The 25143-nt window shown below is 43.0% G+C and overlaps 3 protein-coding genes across 3 annotated transcripts; 2 read left to right on the top strand and 1 right to left on the bottom strand.

The window, feature by feature from the left end:
• Positions 1-12212: 12212 nt before the first annotated feature.
• On the top strand, positions 12213-13730 carry HRG_06152 (C2H2 finger domain-containing protein; the record flags this gene model as incomplete). Its single annotated transcript, XM_044864623.1, has 7 exons — positions 12213-12396; positions 12464-12468; positions 12567-12707; positions 12755-12931; positions 12995-13370; positions 13416-13504; positions 13668-13730. 7 exons carry the CDS (start codon positions 12213-12215, stop codon positions 13728-13730), a joined length of 1035 nt encoding a protein of 344 aa, XP_044721155.1.
• A 3892-nt stretch (positions 13731-17622) lies between these two features.
• Positions 17623-19282, top strand: HRG_06151 (reverse transcriptase (RNA-dependent DNA polymerase) domain-containing protein; the record flags this gene model as incomplete). The annotated part of the gene is made up of 6 exons (XM_044864622.1): positions 17623-17991; positions 18183-18246; positions 18297-18427; positions 18494-18565; positions 18621-18867; positions 19056-19282. The coding sequence occupies 6 exons, from the start codon at positions 17623-17625 to the stop codon at positions 19280-19282; spliced, it is 1110 nt and encodes a 369-aa protein (XP_044721154.1).
• A 209-nt stretch (positions 19283-19491) lies between these two features.
• On the bottom strand, positions 19492-20504 carry HRG_06150 (DDE superfamily endonuclease domain-containing protein; the record flags this gene model as incomplete). Its single annotated transcript, XM_044864621.1, has 4 exons — positions 19492-19739; positions 19885-20009; positions 20126-20306; positions 20387-20504. 4 exons carry the CDS (start codon positions 20502-20504, stop codon positions 19492-19494), a joined length of 672 nt encoding a protein of 223 aa, XP_044721153.1.
• Positions 20505-25143: the final 4639 nt, after the last annotated feature.

Genomic DNA, 25143 nt, shown 5'->3' with positions numbered 1-25143 from the left:
TATAAGCTTATTATAGTTAACTATATTAAATACGCTCTTAATATCTAGCTATAGGAATAATATAATACCCTTCTAGGCCTATATCGCGTATACTAGTTCTATTACTAATAGGATCGCTGCCTTTATAGAGCGTTCCCTCCTATTCCCTATTTATCTATCTAGTAGGATACCGTTCGCCTCTACTACTCCCGCGATCCTCTAGGCTAGTATCTACTTAAGTACTTTTCTTATTATAGGTAGGAGGGAAATTAATCTTTAACCCCTTACTATATAGTAGGTATCTAGCCTCTTACTTAGCTTTTAGATAACTACTACGTTCGCGCTATAAAACCGACCTAGGAAATATAAAAGTTAGGTATAGGCGTTAAAGATTATAGCTAGTCGCTAAACTAAAGCTAGGCTATACTTCTTAATAAACCTTAAGGGGACGCTATCTAGACCTACCGCTTTCTAGCTTACTATTTTACCTAGCGCCCTTATAATATTAGCTAGCTAGATCTATTAGTTAACTATAAGGGTTACCTTAGCTATAGGCTAAGGTAGCCCTTAAGTTATACCGGCCTTTAGTAAGAAGAACTTAGCGGCTAGTAGCTAAGCCTTCCCTTTAAAGGTTTCTATTAATCGGTCCTCGCCTTCCTTAACTAGTAGTAGGATATAGGTTAGTTCTAGTAGTAGCTTACTATAGAGTCTTACCTACCTCTTTACGTTTTAGAGCTTAGTATTATTAGCGCTAAATTCCTTTAAGAACTCGCGCTAATAGGCCCTCCTCGCCTTATAGACGGTCCGCTTCTAAGCTATAGACGCCTTATATAAGTCTTCTTAGTTTGCCTTATTCCTTTCCTACCTAGACTTCCTCCTTACCTTCTTAGCCTCCCTTATCGCCCTCCCTACCTCTAGGGTAAACTATATATTACCCTTAAGTAATACTCGCCCTTAGTATAGAACTATAGCTATCGCGATCTACGCTAAAGTAGCGAAGATATAGTCTAGGTCCTTATTAATATCTTAAGCGTCTAAAGTATTAGCTAGTATAGTCCTAGCTAGGATATAGTCTTAGCTTCGACTAGCTTTACTTCCGCTTCTTTCTACCTTAAGGCCGGTTTAAGTACCTAGGCCTAGGTATCGACCTATAGTATAATAGTTTAAGGGATATAGTCTAACCTAGTTAGGTCTAGGTTAGGCCTAGTATACTATATTCTAGTCTTTAGTATTGCCTAAGCTAGGTTAATAGTACTATCCCTTTAGCTATAGAAAAATCTTATATACTCCCCTCTTAGGGTAGCGAGTTTAAGTTATAGCTTTATTGCCTTTTATATAAGTTATATTACGCTATCTAAGGTTCTATTATATTTATCCTAGAGCGGGTAATAGATATTAAAGTCCCTTACTATTACTATAAAGTACTTTAGTTCGATTACGCTTAGGTTACGTAGCGCTCTTACCCTCGCGGCCCTTAGTAGTAAGTAAATTACCTATAGTTTAGTACTATCCCCGAAAATTACCTCGCTTTAGTTTAGTCTAGACTAGGGTAACTAAGTCCCTAGCCCGAGCCTTTTATATATATATAGCGCGTACCTCCCCTCCCTATAGACTAGGCTATAAGGCGCCGCTCTAAGAGGGGGGGGGCTGCCTCTTAGTATAGCTTCTACTTCCTATAATACTATTAAGTTAAAGCTAGCCTAGTAGTAAAGCGCTAACTAAGCTAGCTTATATCTCTTTTATATATTCTAGAATAGTACTTTTAGTTATATATAAGTAGGGTTAAGGTAAAAGGGGTCGTTTATATAGGGAGGGAGGCGCTTTATCTCTTAGCGCTTCTCTATCTATTATACCTATAAATATTATTTATACTTAGTTCGGCCTCCTTAGCCCTATTAGCCGGCGGGTGTCTCGAGCTCGACCTCTTATCCTAGCGCGGTCTACCTAGTCCCCGCTTTTAGACTACGGTCGATTTAAGAACGCCCTAGGTTTCGATAGTAAGAAGTACTTATTACTTAGCGTACGTTTAGGTATTTATAAACCGTTAAGGTTAATATAGGTAGTTTTCCCTTACCTTTTCCTAGGCTTTATTTACTATAAGGTAGGTCTAGGTCTATAATAGGTAGTCCCCTTAGTATAAGATATAGTTATAGGGGATTTCGCCCTTCTTAGCTATATATTTATCCTTGCCTCTATTATATACTATACTCCTATATTAGCTATAAAGTTATATCGATATATATCGCTTAGCGATATAGTTATATTTATAGTAGTTATAGTACTTCTATAGTTAGACCGACTTATTATAGGGTTTATATTAAAAGATCTATACTTTAAGGACTAAGCCTAGGTTATAAAGCTTATTAGCCTCCTCTAAGCTACTCACCTTAATAAGTATAGTTATTACTATCGATATCTTAGATTAAGGGCGTAGCGCCTAGGCCTAAAAGACCTTAACTTTATTCGCTTTTATAATCTTATAGAGTAATCGCTCCCTATCTACCGTCGCTACCTTTAAGGGGACGTTCTTAGCGACTACTATATACGCGCGGTAGGAGATTATAGCCTTTAGTCTAAATACGGCCTTAACTTAGCCTTAGTCCCTTTAATAGGCTCTTACCGTAGTATTAAATATAACCGCGATATCTCCGCTTTAAAGGCGCCTCGCCGCTATAGCGCTTATAGCTTTTAGGGCTATATTTACTACCTTTACTATATCCTTTAGTTTACGGCTTAAGATTTTAGGCGGTGCCTTAATAGGGACTATAATAATCTTATATTTATAGCGCGGTAGGACCTATTTTACTATACCTTTATATTAGGTCGGTCCCTTAGTCTTAGCTACGACCGCGGCCTAGGTTCGCTTAGGGCCCCCTAGGCCTAAAGCGATACCTAGGCGGAGTTCTTCCTTAACTACCTCCTTAATTATATCTTAGATTATCGTTTTAAAGCTCTCGTCTATATAGAGCACTACTAATAACGCGCTACTAGCGCGGCTCTTTACTTTAAAGAGCCGTTTAACTACTACCTATACCCTACTAAACTATACGCTTAGGATAAAGCCCGCGAGTTCGTTATATACTACTTTTTCTATAAGGTTACTCGGCGCCTAGGCCGGTATCGCATCGCTACTTTAGGTTTATTAACTCGCTTTATCGGGGTATATAAATTTAGGTAGCGTCTCTTTACGCTATATACTTTAATCGAGCCCGGTATATAAAGGGCCGCTACTATATCTACCTACCCCTTAGCCTTAGTATAGTATTATTACTAAAGGTAATTAATACTATTAAATTAATTCTTAGTATTAGTTAGTGTTTTAGTTATAATATATACCCGCTATAGGCGTATATTAGTTTTGCGAGAAGTTTTTCTTTAAACTAAACTAAAGAATATTATTTAAAATATAGATTAGCTTATAGAGCTAAAGGAATTAAATTAACTAAATTCCTAGACCTTTATAAAACCAGTTAAATTAAAGCAAAGCTAAAGAAAGTATTATATAGCCTAAAATAAAGTCCTAAGCTTTAGTATAATTATTTAAAAATTATACTAAATAATCTTAGATTTCTTCTTCTTTTAATAGATAAAGGAGTATTTATAAATAAGGACTACAGTATAGCATTAGTAATTTACGTCGACGACTTTCTTATAGTAAGGCCCTTTAAATCTATAATAGAAGAAAGATTATTTAAAGAATTATCTAAATTCTTAGATTTTACTATTTTAGGAGATATAAAAGACTTCTTAGGTCTAAATATTATAATAAACTAAGAAAATAAAGAGCTATATATATCCTAAGAAAATTATACCTTAAATAAATTAAAGGAATTTAATAAAGAAGGTTTAGGAGCTTTAAATTTACTTACTATAGTAGGCTTTAAGCTTATAAAAGTAAAGGAATTACCTTTTAAGGAAGATATATTATAATTTTAGAAAGAAATAGGATCTCTATTATACTTAGCCTTATTTACTAGGCTAGATATCTTATATTCTATAATTTCCTATATTAGATTCGCGGCTAAGCCTAACTAAACGTATTTTAAGGCTTTAAATATAATTTAGAAATATTTAAATAAATTCCCTAGCCTAAAGATTAAATATAATTATAATATCCCTTTTACCTATCTAAACGGAAAATCCTTTTCCGGTTACTATTTTTATATATATAATAATATAATAAGCTAGGCTTACTTTAAGTAGAAAGCCGTTGCCCTTTCTACCTATAAAGCAAAGTATATTAGCCTTAAGGAGGTAAATAAAGAAGCTATTTATTTAAATATACTTTTTAAAAATATTACTAAGGATCTATCTATTAAGATTCTTAATACTATACCTCCTATTTTAACGGATAATACTACTACTATTAAATTAGTAGAAAATCCGGAATTTTAAAAAAGGTCTAAGTATATAAGATTAGCCTATTACTATACTAGAACTAGTATAAGAGAAGGGGAAATTAAAGTTTTTTATATTAAATTAAAAGATAATATAGCTAATATTTTTATAAAGGAATTAAGACCTAGATTACTCTATAAATTTAAAGACGGTCTATCCTTAATATAAGTTCCTAAGCAATTAAAAGGGGTTTTTAGATATTTCTTATACTTTCTATATCTTTCCCTTACTAGGTTTTTCCTTTTTAGGTTTCCTAGAGAAATATTTACTAGGTTTTTATCTATTAAGATTTTCCTAGTAATAATAGGTTTTACCTTATATAAGGTTATCCTATAAATAATTATTATAACTATAGATTTTTCCTACTATAGGTTTTTCTATTAGTATATACCTAAGGAATTCTTTTCTTAAGAAAGAATAGGTTTTTAAATATCCTATTAAGGTATAAGAATAGTTTTCCTAAATTAGGTTTTTACCCTATATATATACTACTATAAATAAATTAGTAAAGAGTATATAAATCTACTCTTTAAGGGAGGCTATAAGGAACGGTATTCCTACTATAAATAAAGTAGCTATAATATACTCTCCTAATTATATAAGCTAATAAGTAGTATATTAATTATAGATAAAATCTTATCCTATAGAGTAAGAATCGCACGTTATTTTATATATTATTATTTATTAAACGGGTTACCGGTTATCGTATAATCGGGAATCGAAGGAATAGAGCTAGCTTAGAATACTAGCTAAGACCTCTTAAGAATACCGGTACGACTAACCTCCTTTAAACACGAATATTAATAGAACTAAGATACTTCTAGATTTACTTAAGGTATTATAGAATTTCCTAGTCTTAGGGCTATACGGTAGCCTAAATCTAGTCTTAAAAGGTTCTTCTATTTAGCTATAATTATCTATATAAGATAGTATATCTACTAGTAAATAGATTAAGAATTATTAACTTTAATACCTCTTTTATATACTAATATATTACTAATAAATTCTATTAAAAATCCTACCTTATACTCCTTCTTCCCCTCTATTACGTAGTCTTATATAATTCCTTAATTTCCTAAAATTCCGCTTTTACTTATATACCTTAAAAAGGGCAGTATTAAACTACCTACCCTACCCTTAGCCCCCTCCTATATACCTATCTATATCGGTTTATCTATCCTTTAGTATATCCTCTTAATCTAGCCGATTAGTTCCTATATCTATAGTTAGCTCTATATTACTTAATACCTTATCTTTACCTCTCTTACCTATAGCGAGAGTATCGCTTACTTTATTATTAGCTAGGCGTCTAGCCCTTTTACTGCTACTCCTTACTATTCTTAGGCTTATTCTCCCTCCTTTAGGTCGTTAGGATATCTATATTATATCTTTTTAGTTTAATCTCTCTCTAGGCTTTATAGCCTTATCTAAAAGGAGCTTTAGATATATTAAGGGCCGGCGTATACTTAGTATAGTAGTATAGGGCCGAATAATTATTTATTTAAAGCTAAGGAAAAAGGAGGAAAACTCTATCTTAGTCGCGATAGTTATTTATCTTCCTTAGTCCCTAGCTTAACCTATATTTAAGTACTATTTAGCCTAAGTTTAGGTCGAGCTCTACCTATATATAGGTTTACTTTAGCTTAACTTTAGTATAGTCGCTATAGTATAACCTTAGCCTTTTATAGGCATAGCCTATAATATATACCTATAATTATTTTACTTTACTCTTAAGCCTTTACTTAAGAGTTATAAGCTTAGTTTATATAACTAAATTATCTTTTACCCGCTAATATTACCTTTAAAGCTATTTATAAGCTATTAATACTATTATAACTCTTAAACTATAATATTAAGGTAAGGAACCTCGCTATACTAAGGGGTACTATTAGAAATATATAAATTATATATCCTTTAAAAAAGGAGATTACTTATTAAGCCTACCTCTTTATTTTCTTATAATATCTTTAAAGGAAGTAAGAAGGGATAATTATATTATAAGGTTAAAAGAAAGCTTTAATTAAACCTTATAGATTAAGGGGATTAAATTATAGGCTTAAACTTATAAGATTTTAGAATATATTAACCTAAATAGTATAAAGAAGTATAAATAGCCTTAATAGCTAAACTAAGAGTAATTTATTATAAATTTTAAAAGGAGACCTACTTAATATAAAGATAAAGTAAAGGCTATATATTATAACTATAGTTAGTAGGCTATAAGAGAGCTAGCTTTATTTATATAATAAAGTAGCTTAGAATAATAGTTAGGATAAAAAGTTATATAAGCTTAGCTTACCTAAAGTATATATAAGCTAAGTAAGCTTTATATAAATAGATTACTACTTAGGAGTATAGCTTATAAGTAAGCTATAGTAAGCTATAAAAGGGATTATAGCTAGGACTATAATCTAAGGATAGTCTCTATAAGTATATATAGCTACCTACTTTTACTCCTTTAAATAAATAGCTCTCTAGCTTTTAATATAAATCTTTATTATAATTCTATCTTTAATTTTAATTACTTAGTTATAGTCTATAGTCTATAACCTCTAACTTATTACTAATATAATATATATATTATTACTTAAACTACGCCCTATTATATCTACTAATATAAACCCCCCCCCCTCCTCTTATAAAAGAAAAACTTTTCGCGAAACTAATATATATCTATAATAAGTATATATCGCGCCTAAAATACTAACTAATACTAGGAATTAATTTAGTAGTATTAATTACCCTTAGTAGCGATACTACGCTAAGGCTAAGAAGTAGGTAAATATAGTAGTAGCCCTTAATATACTAAGCTCGATTAAAGCGTATAGCGTAAATAGACGCTACCTAAATTTATATACCTTAATAAGGCGAGTTAATAAACTTAAAGTAGCGATATAATACTAGCCTAAGCGCTAAGTAACGCTATAGAAAAAGTAGTATATAATAAACTTACGGGCTTTATCTTAAGCGTATAGTTTAATAGGGTATAGGTAGTATTACGACTACGGCTACTAAGCCGCTAACGGTCGACCGCGTTAAGTACGTAATACGGTCTAACGGATAAATAGTTAGTATAACTATTTAATAGATATAGGATTAAGGGGATTATAGAGATCTAAGTAATCTAGGATTAATAAGATTACTATACTTTATATAATCTAACGTTAGGGATTATAGCTAGGCTTATAATCTAAGGATAGTCTCTGTAAGTATATATAGCTACTTACTTTTACTCCTTTAAATAAATAGCTTAATAGCTTTTAATATTATAATTATTACGATCTTTATTATAATCTTATCTTTAATTCTAATTACTTAATTACCTAGTTATAGTCTATAGTCTTTAACCTCTAACTTATTACTAACGTAATATACTTATTATTACTTAGACCACGCCCTATTATATCTACTAATATAAACCCCTTAATAGGTTTATCCCTTAAGAATAATACTAATTATTATATATTAAAAGCTCTTATTTAATATAATACCGCGTTACTTTAAGTAATATTATAACTATTAATATACTTATATAATAAGCTAAATTAACTAACTCTAGAGCTACTATATTACCTTAGGATATAATACGCGAGATTATTACCCTTTAATATAAGGTATAGTTACTTAGGAACGGAGGAGGTAATAAATAGGTTAGGGACCTTAGAGAAGTAGTTAAACTAAAATAGCTAGGACTATTCGATAGTATTTATAGCACGCTTTAAGACTTTCTTACTTAACTTAAGGCCTACTACTAGGTTTACCCTACTAAACTCTTAGACCTAGTCGAAAAAGTACTTTATATAGGAAATTATTTATCTAAAACGGTACTTACTTAGTTTAAACCTATTATAAGGGATTTTCTCGATAATTAACTAGCGCGATAAGATAATAAGATAGATAAAGTCTTTATTAGTTTCTAAGGATTTAAAGAAGCTATTATAAAGGTATTTAGAATAACTAATAAAATAAATAAAAACTTTAAGAACTTTAATAAAGGATCTTAATATTAGATTATACTATAAAGTTCTATTAAGTTACCTTAAAGCTTAACTAAGATAACGAACCTCTTATATTATAATTCTATAATAAGCTTAAAGAAAAGGTTAAGGACGAGCTTTATAAGGAAAATCGACTTAATAACCTCTTAGATTATATTACTATAGTAGTATAAATCGACGATAAATAGTATATATAACGCTAAGAAAAGAAATAAGAAAGAGGAAACTAAAACCCTTTTTATAAGAATAACTTTAACTAACGCGCTAACTATAAAAAGAAGCGCGAAACTCCTATTACCTATATATATATAATTAACCTAGGTAGGATAGATCTAGATATAATATAAAAAAGTAAAGGAAAGTATTTTAACTATAAGAAACTTAAATATTACTTTAAAGAATATAGATAACTTTATAAGGAGAAGAAAACCTACTAGGTACTAGCTTTAAAAGGTAAGAAATACTTAAACGCTATTAATAAATAGGAACTAAAGTATAAACTCCTTAGTTAAACTATATACTATAATAATAAATATAGAGTATACTTAAGTAATAAGAATAGTATTAAATAGTTCCTAAAGCTATTAAAGAAGACCCTTATAATAATATAATAAAGGGATCTTAAAATATAAAAATAAGTTAAATTTATAGAATTAAAATACCCCTATCTTAAAGGAGTCTTTTAAGACTAGATTAAGAAAAATAGTAAACGATTCTAGGAAGATATATAAAATAAAAATCAATAATAATAATAGGTAGTCTATAAATAATATAATAAAGAAGATATAGATATAGCCCTTATACTTATAAAACTTAGATAATAACCTAAAGAGGAATAACGAAATATCGATAATATAAGCTTTAAAGAATAAGAAATACTTAAAGAAATAGAAGATAAGAACGAACTTATACTACTACCCTTACTATTAAGGGAAAATACTATAATTAAAGAATACGCTCTATACTTTAAAGAATTTAAAGAAATACTTAAAATTAAAACCTAATAGATACCTTAAATTCTTTTAGAAAACTAATAAGCTATATTAATTTAGTATTAACCGGTACTATATAAAGGAGATTATACTATAGCTATCGCTATAATTAATACCTTTATAGCTTTATAATAAGAATAGTAACTATAAGGAGAATTTAAAGACGATCTATAAATACTACTTACTTATAAGTAATATAAGTATATTTTATAGATATTATATATTTACCTAGATTATATAATATACTTTTAAATAAAGGCATAATATAATACTTTCTTAGTTAGGTTTAAGAGATAAGTACTTTTAAAACCCTACCTAAGTATAGAACTAAACTACTAGAAAATTAATTAACGCTACTTAAACGACTAAGTTATATTATTAGAACCTAATTATAGTATACTACTTAAATACTCTAATAAACTATGAGACGGCGGATTTACCACCCGTTTGGACGGTCTCTGCCACTAAAGGTGGCGGCCAATTTGCCAGGAATCCAGAGCGAGAACGGACAAATGTATCGCCGGGCTCATCCCTCCAAGTATCTCCGATGTACTTGGCATGTCACCCATCATGCTCAGCCCGCAGAGCCACGTCGGGACGCCTCCGCGGCCCGTTTAAGCTGTGTGCCTTTCCGACACCTCTTTCTAGCCTCAAAAGAAGGAGCCACAAAGCGCTCAGAACGGTGGCGTCGCATAGGTCATACTTAAGAAGCTCTTACTCCGCCTCAAATTTTGGTAGCATCTTACCTATTACACAACCAAGCATTAAGTCCCTGCACATAGAAATGGGCACCCCCCTGTTTTGGGCACCCAAGATGGGTGCCCAACCTAAACGGCTGCGTCAACTTCAACAGCAAATATCACCGCGGAAACGCATCCAATCTGCTAAAAATTGCCGCAGGTGTCTTAAAGCCACTACTGATGAAATATACAGAGTCTGACATTCACAGCGCCCTTGAGGCAATCGCCAATGGCGGATCCGCCAAGAAGGCTGCTCGCGATTGGGGCGTCCTGAGGGCAACTCTTTACAATCGCATGCATGGTCACGAATGCAGAAAGGATGCATTTTCTGCTCTTCAGAGGCTTTTCAGACACAGGAAAAGCAACTTACCGAATGGATTCTCATTCAGGACGCCTTGGGCCTTCCTCCCACTCACTCGCAGATCAGGCAGTTCGCGCAGCGCATGCTCGCCGTCAAAGGAGACCACACACCGCTCGGAAAACACTGGATGCAAGCATTTTTAAGACGAAATCCTGCAGTTCGGACCCAGAAGTGCCATCACAGAGACTCTGCGCGTGTCAACGGCGCTTCTACCGAGGTAATTCGGCCTTGGTTCAACAATTTCTTCCTTCCCGAGATTCTGGCTATTAAGCCGGAGAACAGGTACAACATGGATGAAGCAGGCATCATGGAAGGACTTGGGAGAATGGCCTGGTCGTTGGCAGTGCTGAAAACGATCTGTACAAAAGAAGACGCTTGGTTCTCGGGTCTGGACGTCGTTCATCGAGTGCGTGTCCGCTGCCGGCACCTTCCTCCTCCACTCGTCATTTTCAAGGGCAAATCGGTCCAGCAACAGTGGTTCCCAGAAGATCTCAGTACTTTTAGTGACTGGCAATTCACTGCGACAAAGAACGGCTGGACTTCGGACCAAACTGCGGTGGAGTGGCTCGAAAAGGTGTTCATTCCAAGAACCCAGCCACCCGACCCTTCGGAGCGAAGACTGCTAGTATTGGACGGCCACGGAAGTCACGAGACGGTTGACTTCATGTATCTATGCTACCAGCATCAGATTCACCTTCTTTTCTTACCTCCCTTACCTCTCATGTGTTGCAACCGCTCGATTTGTCTGTCTTCTCCGCTCTTAAGCACTACTACCGCAAACAGGTCGGATTTCTCAGCCTCCTGACCGATTCAAGCCCAGTCGGCAAGCAAAACTTTCTTTCCTGCTACCAGAAAGCACGCGAGCAAGCGCTCACTGTGTCAAACATCAAGGGTGGCTGGAAAGCGACGGGTTTGTGGCCGGTGTCGATGGCGAAGCCACTTTTGAGCCCTCTTCTGCTGGAGAACAGCAACAGACGCAAAGAACGCGAAAAATGTGGCCAATGCATTCAATAGCCACTTACCCACCAGTGACTGGCAATCAGACACATCCCAGATTGCGTGGTCGACCCGAGGCGCTCGCAAGATCTGAAGGTTCAGGTAGTTCAATTCAACCAGCTAGACGACGACGTGCCCACGAAGAGATTGCTGTTCAGGAAGATCACAAAAGGGTTTGACGAGAAGGATGGCCTTTTAGCAAAAGCTCAATTGCAGATTCAGGCACTGAAACACAATTGGCGGCCGTCAAGCCGAAAAAAAGGAAGAGGGTGGTCACGAGCCCGAATTCGAGGTTCGCCAATATTGAGGCAATACGACGGGCGCAGGAGGAGGTGAACGCAGCTGAGAATGAAGAATCTGATGAAACCGAAGCTGAGGTTTCAGAAATAGGTGACGATTGTATCGTAGTGCACGGTGGTGGGCAGTGAGAAGGGATTGAATTAATGGTGTTGAAAATGGTCGTGATTTTTTTGGGGTGCCCAAAACAGGGGGGTGCCCATTTCTATGTGCAGGGACTTACTGTGGAAACTCTTTCCTCTTGCCAGCTCACGGAAAGCCGCATCCCGCTGACTTATACGATCCATTGTCAACCATGACGCGCCGAGCACGCCATTCCGCCATCTCTTACGACTCGGACGCGTCTTACTCCCCCCAGAACGAATTTGACGATGGTGGTCTCTTTGACAAAGTTGAGCCCTTCACTCGGATACGTGTGCGGAGGCAACGGATGTAGAGGACTTGAACTTCAATGACGCAGACGGATTCGTCGACGCTGACGTTGAAGACCAAGTCCAGCTCTTCGGTGGCAACGTTCATCCACCTGAGTACTACCGGGAAGCCGTTGAGAAATTCAACGAGACCGCCTACGAAGCTCAAGACTATAGCGACGGTAGTCTACTGCTCCTCGATGCCTGCGACGCACAATGGCGCCAGTACGTCACCAACGACATCATGTCCTTATGACTCCCAGCCTCTAACATGTAATGGTCCTACCCTCAGGTACTGTGAGGTGCTGGGTTGTGACCCCCAAAAATGTTTGGAGTCTGTCTCCGAGTCCAGCTCCTGCGGCTTTTGTATAATTTTTTGACTGGTCCTCAACCAGAAGGTCGGTAAGGATGGCAGGAAAAGGCGAGGAACGAGGAAGAGCAGCTCTTTGAGCACATACTGGAAAGTCTTCCGACTCGTCTTCGAGAGAGCCACTGGAGACAAACTCGAGCCGAAACTAAATCGGCGTATGCACAAGGTACAGCCCGATCCCTCCGAATAATAGGTCACAAGGTAACCCTGCAGGTTCTCCGAGACCTCTCCAAAAAACATGACTTGAGCGACCAGAGGCGAGCGAATCGATGCATGACGATCGAAGATCTCAAGGAGCAAATCGAAACGACAATTAGCACGACAAAAAATCCATATTTTGATTCGCTTCACCTTGGCCTTCACGAAAACGTACCTCGGTATCAAAGATGCGTAAGGACGCCAGAAACGCCGTGCTTCATCTGCTCGTAGGATATGGCACTGACGCGAATCTAGGAAAACATTTCCTCTTCCAGAGACCTTGGCCGACCCTTCCTTGCTACTCAATCCTCACATCTTCCTGCTAGGCATTCTTTCCGCCATCGCGCGTTCCGAGCAACAAGTCTCAATTCACCCGCACAGCTTGCCAATCTTGATATCCACCCTGAGGAGCGGGAGCTACCTCTGCCGCTCAAGGACGATCTAAAAGACACATATATATTCCGACGGGCTATGAAAACCTTTACCGGCTATGAGCTATCCCAGGACAAGCCTCTTTCTTACCAGATGATTGCACAATGGATCAGAAGGGTTGGCGAAATATTGGGGTTGGAATACCCCACCATCCCCTACAACTTGCGTTATAATGCGGCCAATGAGTTCGATCGAAGTGGTTCGTCAAGTCCTCCAATCACGATAGCCTTGTTGCTTACTCCAGCTTCAGCCGATATCAGCGAGTCGCTGCGAAATCTTGCTCTAGATCACGCCAATTCGAATCCCTTTCAGAAGCACTACCTGGGACGGGAGGTTTGCGCGGATACTTGGGGTATTCTCCGGCGACAAAAACCACAGCAGGCGCTCATAAGGCAGGCCTGCAGCGTCGGCCACTCTATCAGCAAGCGGAGACCCACGGATCTCACAGCTGAACAAATAGCATCCGTGTCTACTGATCCTATCATCAAGCGACTAGAGCAAGACCTTCGGCATCATCGCCCAGGTTCAAAGAAGCACATGGAACTCCGCCGTCGACTGAGGAACGAGAAGCAAAGATTGAAGAGGGTGCTTAAGCAGAAGATTCGAGATGAATGGACTGCCAGACAGGCGGTGGACGACATTGAGGGGCAATTGCAAGGTATTGGGTTTGTCAAACAAGCGACTGTGAACACTCCCATTTGTCCTCAGCGACCGGCTCAAAAGCGATTGGTTGAGGCCCTCGCCGCTCCACTTGGCAACACGCTCGAAGGTCAATATCGACGGAGAGACAATGCTATCGCCGCCATCGTAGCTTATTGTATGGTCGAGGAAGGGCAGACGATCCGCGGCGCTCGAGCGTCGGTCGACTCAACTAGGCCTACTCTCATGAACGAACCGCCTATCAACAGCCCTCAACACACGGCTCTGATGTCCACCTTCATTAAGACAGTCACGGACAGGCCTCGAAGATGCTTCGTCTGTGTCGGCAAGGCCCTTGATTTGACATCAGATGATGGGGCCGTGGAGGTTCTCATTCGCGAGTTTACACTCCTGGAGACCTGTCCAAGCACTTCCGACGCAAGCACTTGTCGAATTTACGCGAGGGCGATGAGATTAGATGTTCGATCTGCGATTTGCCACTGGACCATATGGAGCATCTGCGGAACCATGCTCTACGAATACACGGAACAGTGTCCTAAGCTATGCCTTTGACCAATCGAAGTTGTTGGTCTGCAAGGTAGCAAATCGAATGTATCGCTTGGTATCTCCACGGTCAACCTGCATCGCGCGAAATCTATGTGTGTGGCTAAAGCAGTCACCTTGTTCTCAACCAGACTTCCTAATCAGGAGAGTATCCTTTCTTTTAGTATGAGACAAGGAGAACTTACGTTCCTCGAGCTTCAGCCTTCTAGTTGACGTCCATTTTCGCGCGGTGGTGATAGAGGAACTTTTGCGGTGGAAGTGTTCCAATCGTTCTTACGAGGAATGTCGGAGTGTTAGGCTATTAGGTGTTATCAGGACCACCTGAAAGATCATTATAATGCCATGTATCAGGACCTATAGTGACCTCACGTGTATGGCTAATTTGGTGCCCATGGAAGTTACCCAACGGCATAAATAGGACCGTTGGGCCGCACCTTCTAGATCTTCATAACAACTTGTGTACTTGGCTCCTACCTCTTCCAATGTGTATTGGCGTAATCGTCGTTAAACATTAATTCTGTCTTTCGCTTGAACGGCCGTCGGGCCACCTAAAAATCCACACCTAGATAAAAGGCGTGCATGATCGAGCGTCCAGCGTCCTTTGCAACAAACCAATTGTCAAGGACAACCACGTGGGCGGCATCGTATCGGCTCTCAGTCGCGGGAAGTGCATCGATCGTCAATGTGACTAGAACACAACGTAACTAAGGAACGAGCATTCTTGAAAAACGTCAATTTGCTCCTCGAATGTTTGCCTGCTCATTACTTCTTACGGCATAATGGAGGTCAATTGGGCTATCGTGGTGCCTTTAACAGTTACCTAGGGAGGCACGCAGCTATCTTACTTTTCCCAGCAAGCTAGCGAGCAACCAGTCTGCCATGAAGGGCTGGCCGCGAGAATCCTCCCGAAGCTTCAGGATACACGCTCCTCAGATCTATTCCAGCCGCGCGACAAAGCAATCATGGTCTACCCTTGAAAGTTCACACTCTATTGTATTTCCATTAGCACCACCTGATCCACCTTGAGTAAGTACGTGCCGAACCTGAGCAGGGACTGAGCTACCCTGAGCAGGGGCTGAGCTACCCTGATCTGCCCTGAGCTGCCTGAGCCGCCTGAGCCTGTCCTGAGCTGCCCTGAGCTGCCCTGGGTTGCCCGCTCCGGCGTGTGGAGCATCGAATAAGCCACTGCCAAGCGGTTGAACGAACATTGTACAGCCGCTGCATTTTTCGCTGCCGCAATACTTGTGATATCCTGGCTTACACGCGTCGCCAAGTTGTAGCGTATTTAGGAATCTGGTGTACCAGTCTACGCTTCACAGTCTTCGATGCTGCGCGAAATACATATCGTGTAATTTTTTCCGGCCCTTCCATAATCTGCAGATACTCCCCTCTCATGCTCTTTGAACTCTTCAAATAACAAAAATTCGAGATGCGAAATTACAGTATCACGCATCGAGGAGAAAATTAACTTACCAGTTGGCAGTTGCTTGCCGTAGGTACATCTCAAGGCTTTGACCGTACCGTACTTGCGTTCTGGCGAAAGGTTTCTACCGCCCTGTCAAGATCAAGACGCTCATTCACGGTGCTGCCTAAAAGGCAGCAAGCAGTTCGTAATGCCATATTAGTGATTGTAACGGGCAAGCCGCTTTAACGGCGGCTGCGCCGCCTAGCTTCTAGAACCTTCCATTGGCTCGAAGCTATAAAATGCTATTGTGCTCTCATGTAGTAGATTCTCTTTCTTTCTTTCTTTCTTCTCTATCTTGATAGTAAACAGCATAGGGACTAGTTAGTTGTATCAACTCACTAGAGGCCTTCACATACTATCAAGATCACTGAAGACATTGAAGACACTGAAGACACCGAAGACACTGAAGACACCGAAGACACCGAAGACACTGAAGACACCAAACTGAGTCCCGTCGAACTATTAGCGTTCAGCGAAGTCGCGATGGCCGAAGATAACAACAACATGCAGCCGGACGTCCTCAGCGCCCTGGTTGCCGAGATACGAAGTCTGAGAGAAGAGAGTTCCCGAAGAAACACCCAGTTTGAAGAACGTTTTATTGCCCTGGAACTCCAACAACACCAGCAAGCCCGTTCGTCTGAACTCCTAGAGCCAACGCCATCTGTCACCCCGGCTGTCCCCATTGAGGACACTCGTGTGGTCGCCACTCACAACCCTCACCCAACCAAGCGCCCCAAATTACGAGACATACCGAAATTCGGCGGCGACAAGGCCCAGTGGCGAAGCTGGAAACTAGAAACCGAAGGAAAGCTACGAGTCGACAAAGAAGCCCTTGGAGATGCAGAAGGCCACTTTATGTACATCTTCATGAGCCTAGAAGGCAAGGCTAAAGACAACGTGACCACATTTGTGGAGATGCAAACCGAGAAGAAAACGTTCAATGTTGCTGAACTACTCAACCGCCTCGAATTGCTGAACGGGAGAGGGATCGCAAGCAGAGAGCTACACGCAACCTGCATTCGATTAAGCAAGGAGAGAATGAACCGTTCACGTCCTTTTACCCCCGCTTTGAGAGGGAGATCGCCAATGCCAACGCCGAGTATTGGCCAGATGACAGCAAGATTTCCTACCTCCAGGAGGCACTAAACGATAAAATGAAAGCAGCCCTCATAGGCTCTGACCCCTCTGCCATCAGCAGCTATGTTGGGCTGGCGAGGAGGTGCGATTCGCTGAGCAGCCAGATGGAATTGTTGGGTCAGTGGAAAAGGCCTCGAGGCAACACAAAGAGTTCGGACAACTATGACAACCACCAGAATCATGGAGGCCAGGCTGCCCAGAAACAGCCTGGCCAGAAAACCGAAGTTAGACGAGAGGATATGATGGAATGGGAACCAACTCTACAAGCATCCGCGAAAGTGAACGCTGCGCGCACCCGCAGTGATAAGAACACATATGGTTACCAATCCAAGCGACCAGAAGACCAAGCGCTGTTGGGCAAGCGTGCCAAGTGGGTCGACCAGGCCGAGATGGACGCCCGTTACCGTGAAGGGCGTTGCCTCCGTTGTGGAAGAGACAACTGCAGAATCGAGCGCTGTCCATTGGCTGCGCCTATCCGACCCGCAAACACGACCCGACGCACTCAGGTCAATGCCGTGACCCCGTCACGACCAGCGGTCACTAAAGCCGAGGTCGCCGAAGACGATACTTCTTCTCATAACGATGAAGATTCAGACTAGGGACACGCGGCGGCTGTGAGAGAATGGGATGTGAGCGGAAAAGCAAAATGGACGGAGAACCGTTCATAGCAGACGTCAGGGTGAACGGCACAGACTTCGTGCCATCTCTTGTCGACTATGGCTGCCTCTGCTACGGCGCGGTTAGCAAGCGCACATTTCACTCTCTCCAGTTGCCACATATACGCGTCCAGCCGCGCATCTTGGAGAATGCAGCGGGAGACGGCAAGGAGGTCAAAATCGACAAGATCACGTATGTGTCGATCGACCTCGATGGACATCAGCAGCATCGTGTTTTCATGTACGTCATCGACGATCTGAACTGGGATATGATCCTGGGTAAACGATGGATGGAAGACCAGGATGTTCACATCCATGCGAAGGAAGGATATCTCGAGATCGGGTCCAATGGAGTTCAAGTACGAGACCGACGACGTTACCAGCCTCCACAGCTAGATGTCTCTAATGTCATGGCCGCAACCTTTTAGCAGAAGCACGCCGTGACAAACGCAAAGGCGGCATTGGAGTTCACTCGGTCACGATGGCGGATATTGACAAGGCCCTAAGACCGAAACCGAAGACTGACGTAATGGAGAAGCTGCCACCACAGTACCACAAGTGGTCTCGAGCTTTCTCTCAGCAACTGGCCGACCAGCTGCCCCCTCATCGGCCAGGTGTGGACCTGAAGATCGAAGTGCTGAAAGACGAGCATGGCCGAGAGAAGCCCTACCCTGGGGACCGCTTTACAGCATGTCCCGCGAGGAGCTATTGGTACTACGGAAGACTCTCACAGAACTACTCGACAAGGGATTTATTAGAGTCAGCAGCTCGCCAGCCGCGGCACCAGTCCTTATGGTGAAGAAGCCCGGCGGAGGCATCCGCTTCTGCGTGGATTACAGAGGTTTGAACCATATAACGAAGAGGGACCGCTATCCCTTGCCCTTACTGAGCGAGACCTTGCGAACGATAGCCAAGGCAAGGTGGTTCACCAAGGTAGATGTTATAGCAGCGTTCCATAAGATCAGGGTCGCCCCGGCGACGAGGAAAGACAACTTTCAGAACGCGCTATGGATCCTTCGAATGGCTGGTAGTTCCATTCGGCCTGACAGGCGCACCAGCAGCCTTTCAGCGGTACATTAACAGCGCGCTCCAGGATTACCTAGACGATTTTGTGTCAGCATATATCGACGATGTCCTGATCTTCTCCTCTGGAAGCCTGCAAGACCACCGCGACAAGGTCGGCAAGGTCCTCCAACGACTGATGGACGCCGGGCTGCAACTGGATATCAACAAGAGTGAATTCGAAGTCAAGGCTGTGAAATACCTTGGGTTTATCATCGAGGCGGAGTGTGGGATCCGAGTCGACCCTGAGAAGGTTGAGGCTGTGAAGGAATGGGCAACCCGACGAATGTTAAGTCCGTGAGGAGTTTTATTGGATTCGCGAACTTCTACAGGATGTTTATGCCAGAGTTCTCGGTGATAGCGGAGCCGCTAACGCGGCTAACGAAGAAGGACGTGCCATTCCGTTGGGATGAATTGTGCGAAGAAGCCTTCGAGAAGCTCAAGGACTTGTTGATCACGGCCCCGATCCTTGCACACTTCCATCCAGAAAGGGAGACTATCGTGGAAGCAGACGCTTCAGGATTCGCGTCGGGAGGCGTGCTCTTGCAGAGAGATGATAAGGATGGACTGGTACGACCTGTCGCATAAGTCCCTGCACATAGAAATGGGCACCCCCCTGTTTTGGGCACCCCAAAAAAATCACGACCATTTTCAACACCATTAATTCAATCCCTTCTCACTGCCCACCACCGTGCACTACGATACAATCGTCACCTATTTCTGAAACCTCAGCTTCGGTTTCATCAGATTCTTCATTCTCAGCTGCGTTCACCTCCTCCTGCGCCCGTCGTATTGCCTCAATATTGGCGAACCTCGAATTCGGGCTCGTGACCACCCTCTTCCTTTTTCGGCTTGACGGCCGCCAATTGTGTTTCCAGTGCCTGAATCTGCAATTGAGCTTTTGCTAAAAGGCCATCCTTCTCGTCAAACCCTTTGTGATCTTCCTGAACAGCAATCTCTTCGTGGGCACGTCGTCGTCTAGCTGGTTGAATTGAACTACCTGAACCTTCAGATCTTGCGAGCGCCTCGGGGTCGACCACGCAATCTGGGATGTGTCTGATTGCCAGTCACTGGTGGGTAAGTGGCTATTGAATGCATTGGCCACATTTTTCGCGTTCTTTTGCGTCTGTTGCTGTTCTCCAGCAGAAGAGGGCTCAAAAGTGGCTTCGCCATCGACACCGGCCACAAACCCGTCGCTTTCCAGCCACCCTTGATGTTTGACACAGTGAGCGCTTGCTCGCGTGCTTTCTGGTAGCAGGAAAGAAAGTTTTGCTTGCCGACTGGGCTTGAATCGGTCAGGAGGCTGAAATCCGACCTGTTTGCGGTAGTAGTGCTTAAGAGCGGAGAAGACAGACAAATCGAGCGGTTGCAGCACATGAGAGGTATGGGAGGTAAGAAAGAAGGTGAATCTGATGCTGGTAGCATAGATACATGAAGTCAACCGTCTCGTGACTTCCGTGGCCGTCCAATACTAGCAGTCTTCGCTCCGAAGGGTCGGGTGGCTGGGTTCTTGGAATGAACACCTTTTCGAGCCACTCCACCGCAGTTTGGTCCGAAGTCCAGCCGTTCTTTGTCGCAGTGAATTGCCAGTCACTAAAAGTACTGAGATCTTCTGGGAACCACTGTTGCTGGACCGATTTGCCCTTGAAAATGACGAGTGGAGGGAGGAAGGTGCCGGCAGCGGACACGCACTCGATGAACGACGTCCAGACCCGAGAACCAGGCGTCTTCTTTTGTACAGATCGTTTTCAGCACTGCCAACGACCAGGCCATTCTCCCCAAGTCCTTCCATGATGCCTGCTTCATCCATGTTGTACCTGTTCTCCGGCTTAATAGCCAGAATCTCGGGAAGGAAGAAATTGTTGAACCAAGGCCGAATTACCTCGGTAGAAGCGCCGTTGACACGCGCAGAGTCTCTGTGATGGCACTTCTGGGTCCGAACTGCAGGATTTCGTCTTAAAAATGCTTGCATCCAGTGTTTTCCGAGCGGTGTGTGGTCTCCTTTGACGGCGAGCATGCGCTGCGCGAACTGCCTGATCTGCGAGTGAGTGGGAGGAAGGCCCAAGGCGTCCTGAATGAGAATCCATTCGGTAAGTTGCTTTTCCTGTGTCTGAAAGCCTCTGAAGAGCAGAAAATGCATCCTTTCTGCATTCGTGACCATGCATGCGATTGTAAAGAGTTGCCCTCAGGACGCCCCAATCGCGAGCAGCCTTCTTGGCGGATCCGCCATTGGCGATTGCCTCAAGGGCGCTGTGAATGTCAGACTCTGTATATTTCATCAGTAGTGGCTTGAAGACACATGCGTCAATTTTTTAGCAGATTGGATGCGTTTCCGCGGTGAAATTTGCTGTTGAAGTTGACGCAGCCGTTTAGGTTGGGCACCCATCTTGGGTGCCCAAAACAGGGGGGTGCCCATTTCTATGTGCAGGGACTTACTTCTCGAAGAAACATTCGGCAGCCGAAGCGAACTACGCTATCCATGACAAGGAGCTACTCGCCATTCTCAGATGTTTGGAGCAGTGGGAACCAGAGCTACGGGCAGTAGAGCACTTCAAGATCCTAACGGACCACAAGAACCTGAGGTACTTCTACTCGGAAAGGAGGTTGACAGAGAGACAAGTGCGGTGGTCGGAGTTCCTGTCCAGGTTCCAATTCGAGCTCGAATGGAGGCCGGGCCGCAAGGGCGGATTGCCTGACGCACTCTCTCGACGGGACCAGGATATGCCGGCCAACTACTCCGATGAACGACTAAAGGGACGCATTATGAGGCTATTCCAAAATGATCACCTTAGAAGGGTCCCAATATCGACATTGTCTACCAACACCGAGGGTGCCCAGGAAATCAACTTCGGAAAAGAGATCAGGATATTTGAAGATGAGGAGTTACAGCAGCTGTGGCACGCCGCACGGCAAGAAGACAAGCTTTATCAAGAACTCACGAAGCTGGTAGCAGATGGAGCGAAGAGTGTGCCAACAGACTTACAGAAGGAGAAGGTTGTCAGCATTTCAGAATGCTCATTAGACAATAGAGGCCTGCTGTGCTTTAGAGAACGCGTCTGGATACCCGGTTCGGAGCCGCTACGTACAAAGATCATCCAGGAAACTCACGACTCTCATATCACCGGACATCCTGGAAGGGACCTCACGTACTCGACTCTGTCGAGACGCTTCTTCTGGCCGGGTGCCGCTAGCGATGTACGTCGGTTTGTGCGCAACTGCGAGGTTTGCGGACGAAACACCATCTGGAGGATACAAAGAAAGGACTCCTAAAGCCGCTCCCTATTCCGCAACGCATATGGAGCGAAATTACCATTGACTTTATTACTGACCTCCCACCGTCGGGGAAAGATGGCGCGACGAACTGCATGGTGGTCACGGACCGACTCACCAAAGGCGTCGAACTCGAAGGATTGAACGATATTTCCACAGAAGCGGTTGCAAGAAGACTCTTCGAACGACACTACCCTGTCCATGGCATCCCAACGGCTATAACCAGTGATCAGGGTCCCCAGTTTGTCAGTGGTATGTGGAAAAGTTTCTGTCAGATGCTAGGGATCGAGCAGCGGTTGTCGACGGCGTACCATCCACAAACCGACGGTGCAACAGAACGAATGAACCAAGAGGTAGAGAGGATTCTTCGGATATGGACGAATTATCTGCAGGAGAACTGGTTAGACTTGCTTCCAATCGCGATGGCGACTATTAACGAGAGGAAGCAACCTCCACCGGACTGAGTCCGTTCTTCTTCATGCACGGCTACCACAACGAGCCAATCCAATTAGTTGAGCATCGAAGAACGGAAGACACGACGCAGGGGGAAGCGACAGCGGAGGATTTTATTCAGAGACTACAGGACGCCACGGAGTTTGCGCAAGCAGCGATAGCTATGGCCCAGGAAATACAGCAAGCGCAAGCCAACAAGCACAGGACAGCCGCACCGAGATACGAGCCTGGGGATTGGGTATACCTCAACTTTAGAAATGTCAAAACATCGCGACCCTGCAAGAAGCTCGATTGGCTACATGCCAAATATCAAGTGCTCGCGGAAGTTAGCCCACATGCCTACAGGTTGGATGTGCCTGGGCGCATCCATCCAGTCTTTCACGTCGACCTACTCCGGCCAGTCCCCGGAGACCCATTGCCTTCGCAGAAACTCGATCAAGAGAGTGCCCCACCGGTGCTGGTGGACGGCGAAAAGATGTACCTTGTTGAAAGAATTCTGGATGAAAGAATGGAAGGTACGCATAAGAAGGTGCTCGTAAAATGGCATGATTACTCGCAGCCTACGTGGGAACCCCTTACTACTATTCGACACACCGATGCATGGAAGCAATGGAAGAAGCATAAAGGAGTGTCACCTTCTCAAGTCATCTTGCCACAGATTGCCACGACCCCGGAAGAGGAAACGTTGGAAGGGAGGAGGTAATGTAACGGGCAAGCCGCTTTAACGGCGGCTGCGCCGCCTAGCTTCTAGAACCTTCCATTGGCTCGAAGCTATAAAATGCTATTGTGCTCTCATGTAGTAGATTCTCTTTCTTTCTTTCTTTCTTCTCTATCTTGATAGTAAACAGCATAGGGACTAGTTAGTTGTATCAACTCACTAGAGGCCTTTCACAGTGATGGATTCGAACCTTCTAGGTGACATCGTCATCTATGCTGTGTGATGGGTTCTAATAGTGTAAATTACAGCTATGTAGTCCTCGTGCGTTTTACATTCGAGCTGAGGAAAGAAGAAGGAAAGGAAAATAGAAGGACAGAAATCCTCCAACTGTCGTGAAAACGGGTTAACGATCTAGGTCCGGAGGTTACCTAGTCGGGCTGACTCTAGCAAAGGTGACTGAGAAGGATGAATAATGTTGTTGTTAAGCGGTGGTATCGAACCTTCTAGATGACAACGTCATCTAGGCGGCCTGGGTGGCGACATCGCCACCACAAGGCAGCCACAGGTGACAGAACTATAAGAAGTCACTTTTTGTTAGGGAGGAAGAAGAATCTAAGGACAAGAAACAAAATCTATTCATCACTTGCACCCTCTCTTCGCGAGAGTTATGAGCCCGGGAGAAACAGTGTTTCTGTAACTTCCGGCTGCTGCATTCTTCCACAACCGCTCTCGATTGAACTTATCGTCGATTAAGACACCTCTACGCCCCATTTCTCTCCTTAATCATCCTTTCTGCTTCAACCAAGATGTCGAAGGACACCATCCAGCGCACGATTCTTACGGAGCCTCAGGATTGGGATAAGTGGCTAAAGGAGCTTCGGGCCCGTGTGGACAAGACCATCCACAAGCTCATCTTCGAACATGACAAGACCCCCCTTGAACTACCTGAACGCCCCGAATTCAGTGATTTCAACGCTGAGGCTGAAAGATTTGCTGATCTGAATGCAGGCCAGCAGAAGGCTTATTCTGAAGCATCGAGGGACTACGAAGGTCGCCGAAAGGAATACCTCTACGAGACGAGGCTCGTCACAGCAGCCCGTACGACGATTACGGAGACGATTAGCAAAGCGAAGTTGACCTCCCTTCACGACGACGAGACTCTTCGGGAGTGGTTTGTAAAGCTCGAGGCCTCGACAGCCCCAACGAGGGGCTATATGATGGAACGTATCCGAGCCCAGTATACGATCCATCTTCGAGCTTTTCCGACGAAGAATATCTCTACCTGGCTCGCTAGATGGGAGGAAATCATGGGAGAAGCTGAACAGTACTTCCTCGTGGAGGCTGTGACCGGCCAATGGCTGCGAGACATAGCTAGCCTGATTAAGCCCCTTTCCGACGGCTTCTCGGCTATATTTATCCGCGGAAGCAAAAGGCTGACGAAGAAGCCGCTGCCATCCAGTTCAAGATCTACCAAGCACATAGGCCAGGACTGCATCGAGAATCCCCAAAGCGACCAAAACAATACCTAGAAGAAAGATGGACCTACCAGGAAGCAGCTCGCCAGGTCAGGGAAATCGTCGAATTGAACCCAGTAACGGCCCCGGGAACGGTGAAAAGAGGAGCCGGCTTTCAGGCCAGTCCGAAAGAAGATTCCACGCCACGGAAGAAGAGGAAGGAAGCATCTGACAAAGACCGTTGCCCAGCTTGTGGTCTTGACAGCCATGAACTTGAGGGTTGCTGGCAAGTCTTCGAGGAATTACGGCCAGGCCATTTCAATCGATCTGAAAGGCTGTGCAAGAAAGCCCAGAAAGCTATCAAGGACAACCCCGACCTACGGAAGAAGGTCGAGGAGATCCGCGAAATCCAGAAAGATGGGAAATAGCAACCAGCGACCCGGGTTCGAGGACGGATGGTTGGGACGGCCAATCCGGCTTTCGTCTACCCAGCCGGGTCATCGGTGGCAGCATCGGAATACCCGCTCCGCCTATCCGCGATCCTTGACTCAGGAGCTTCACTTCACGTGTGTAATACACTCAGCCGATTCCGGTCATTCAGAAAGGCCCAGAAA

This window comes from Hirsutella rhossiliensis, assembly GCF_020360975.1.
Source record: "Hirsutella rhossiliensis strain HR02 chromosome Unknown scaffold00005, whole genome shotgun sequence".
NCBI classification, from domain to species: domain Eukaryota; kingdom Fungi; phylum Ascomycota; class Sordariomycetes; order Hypocreales; family Ophiocordycipitaceae; genus Hirsutella; species Hirsutella rhossiliensis.
This window is presented reverse-complemented; position numbering and strand designations above follow the sequence as displayed.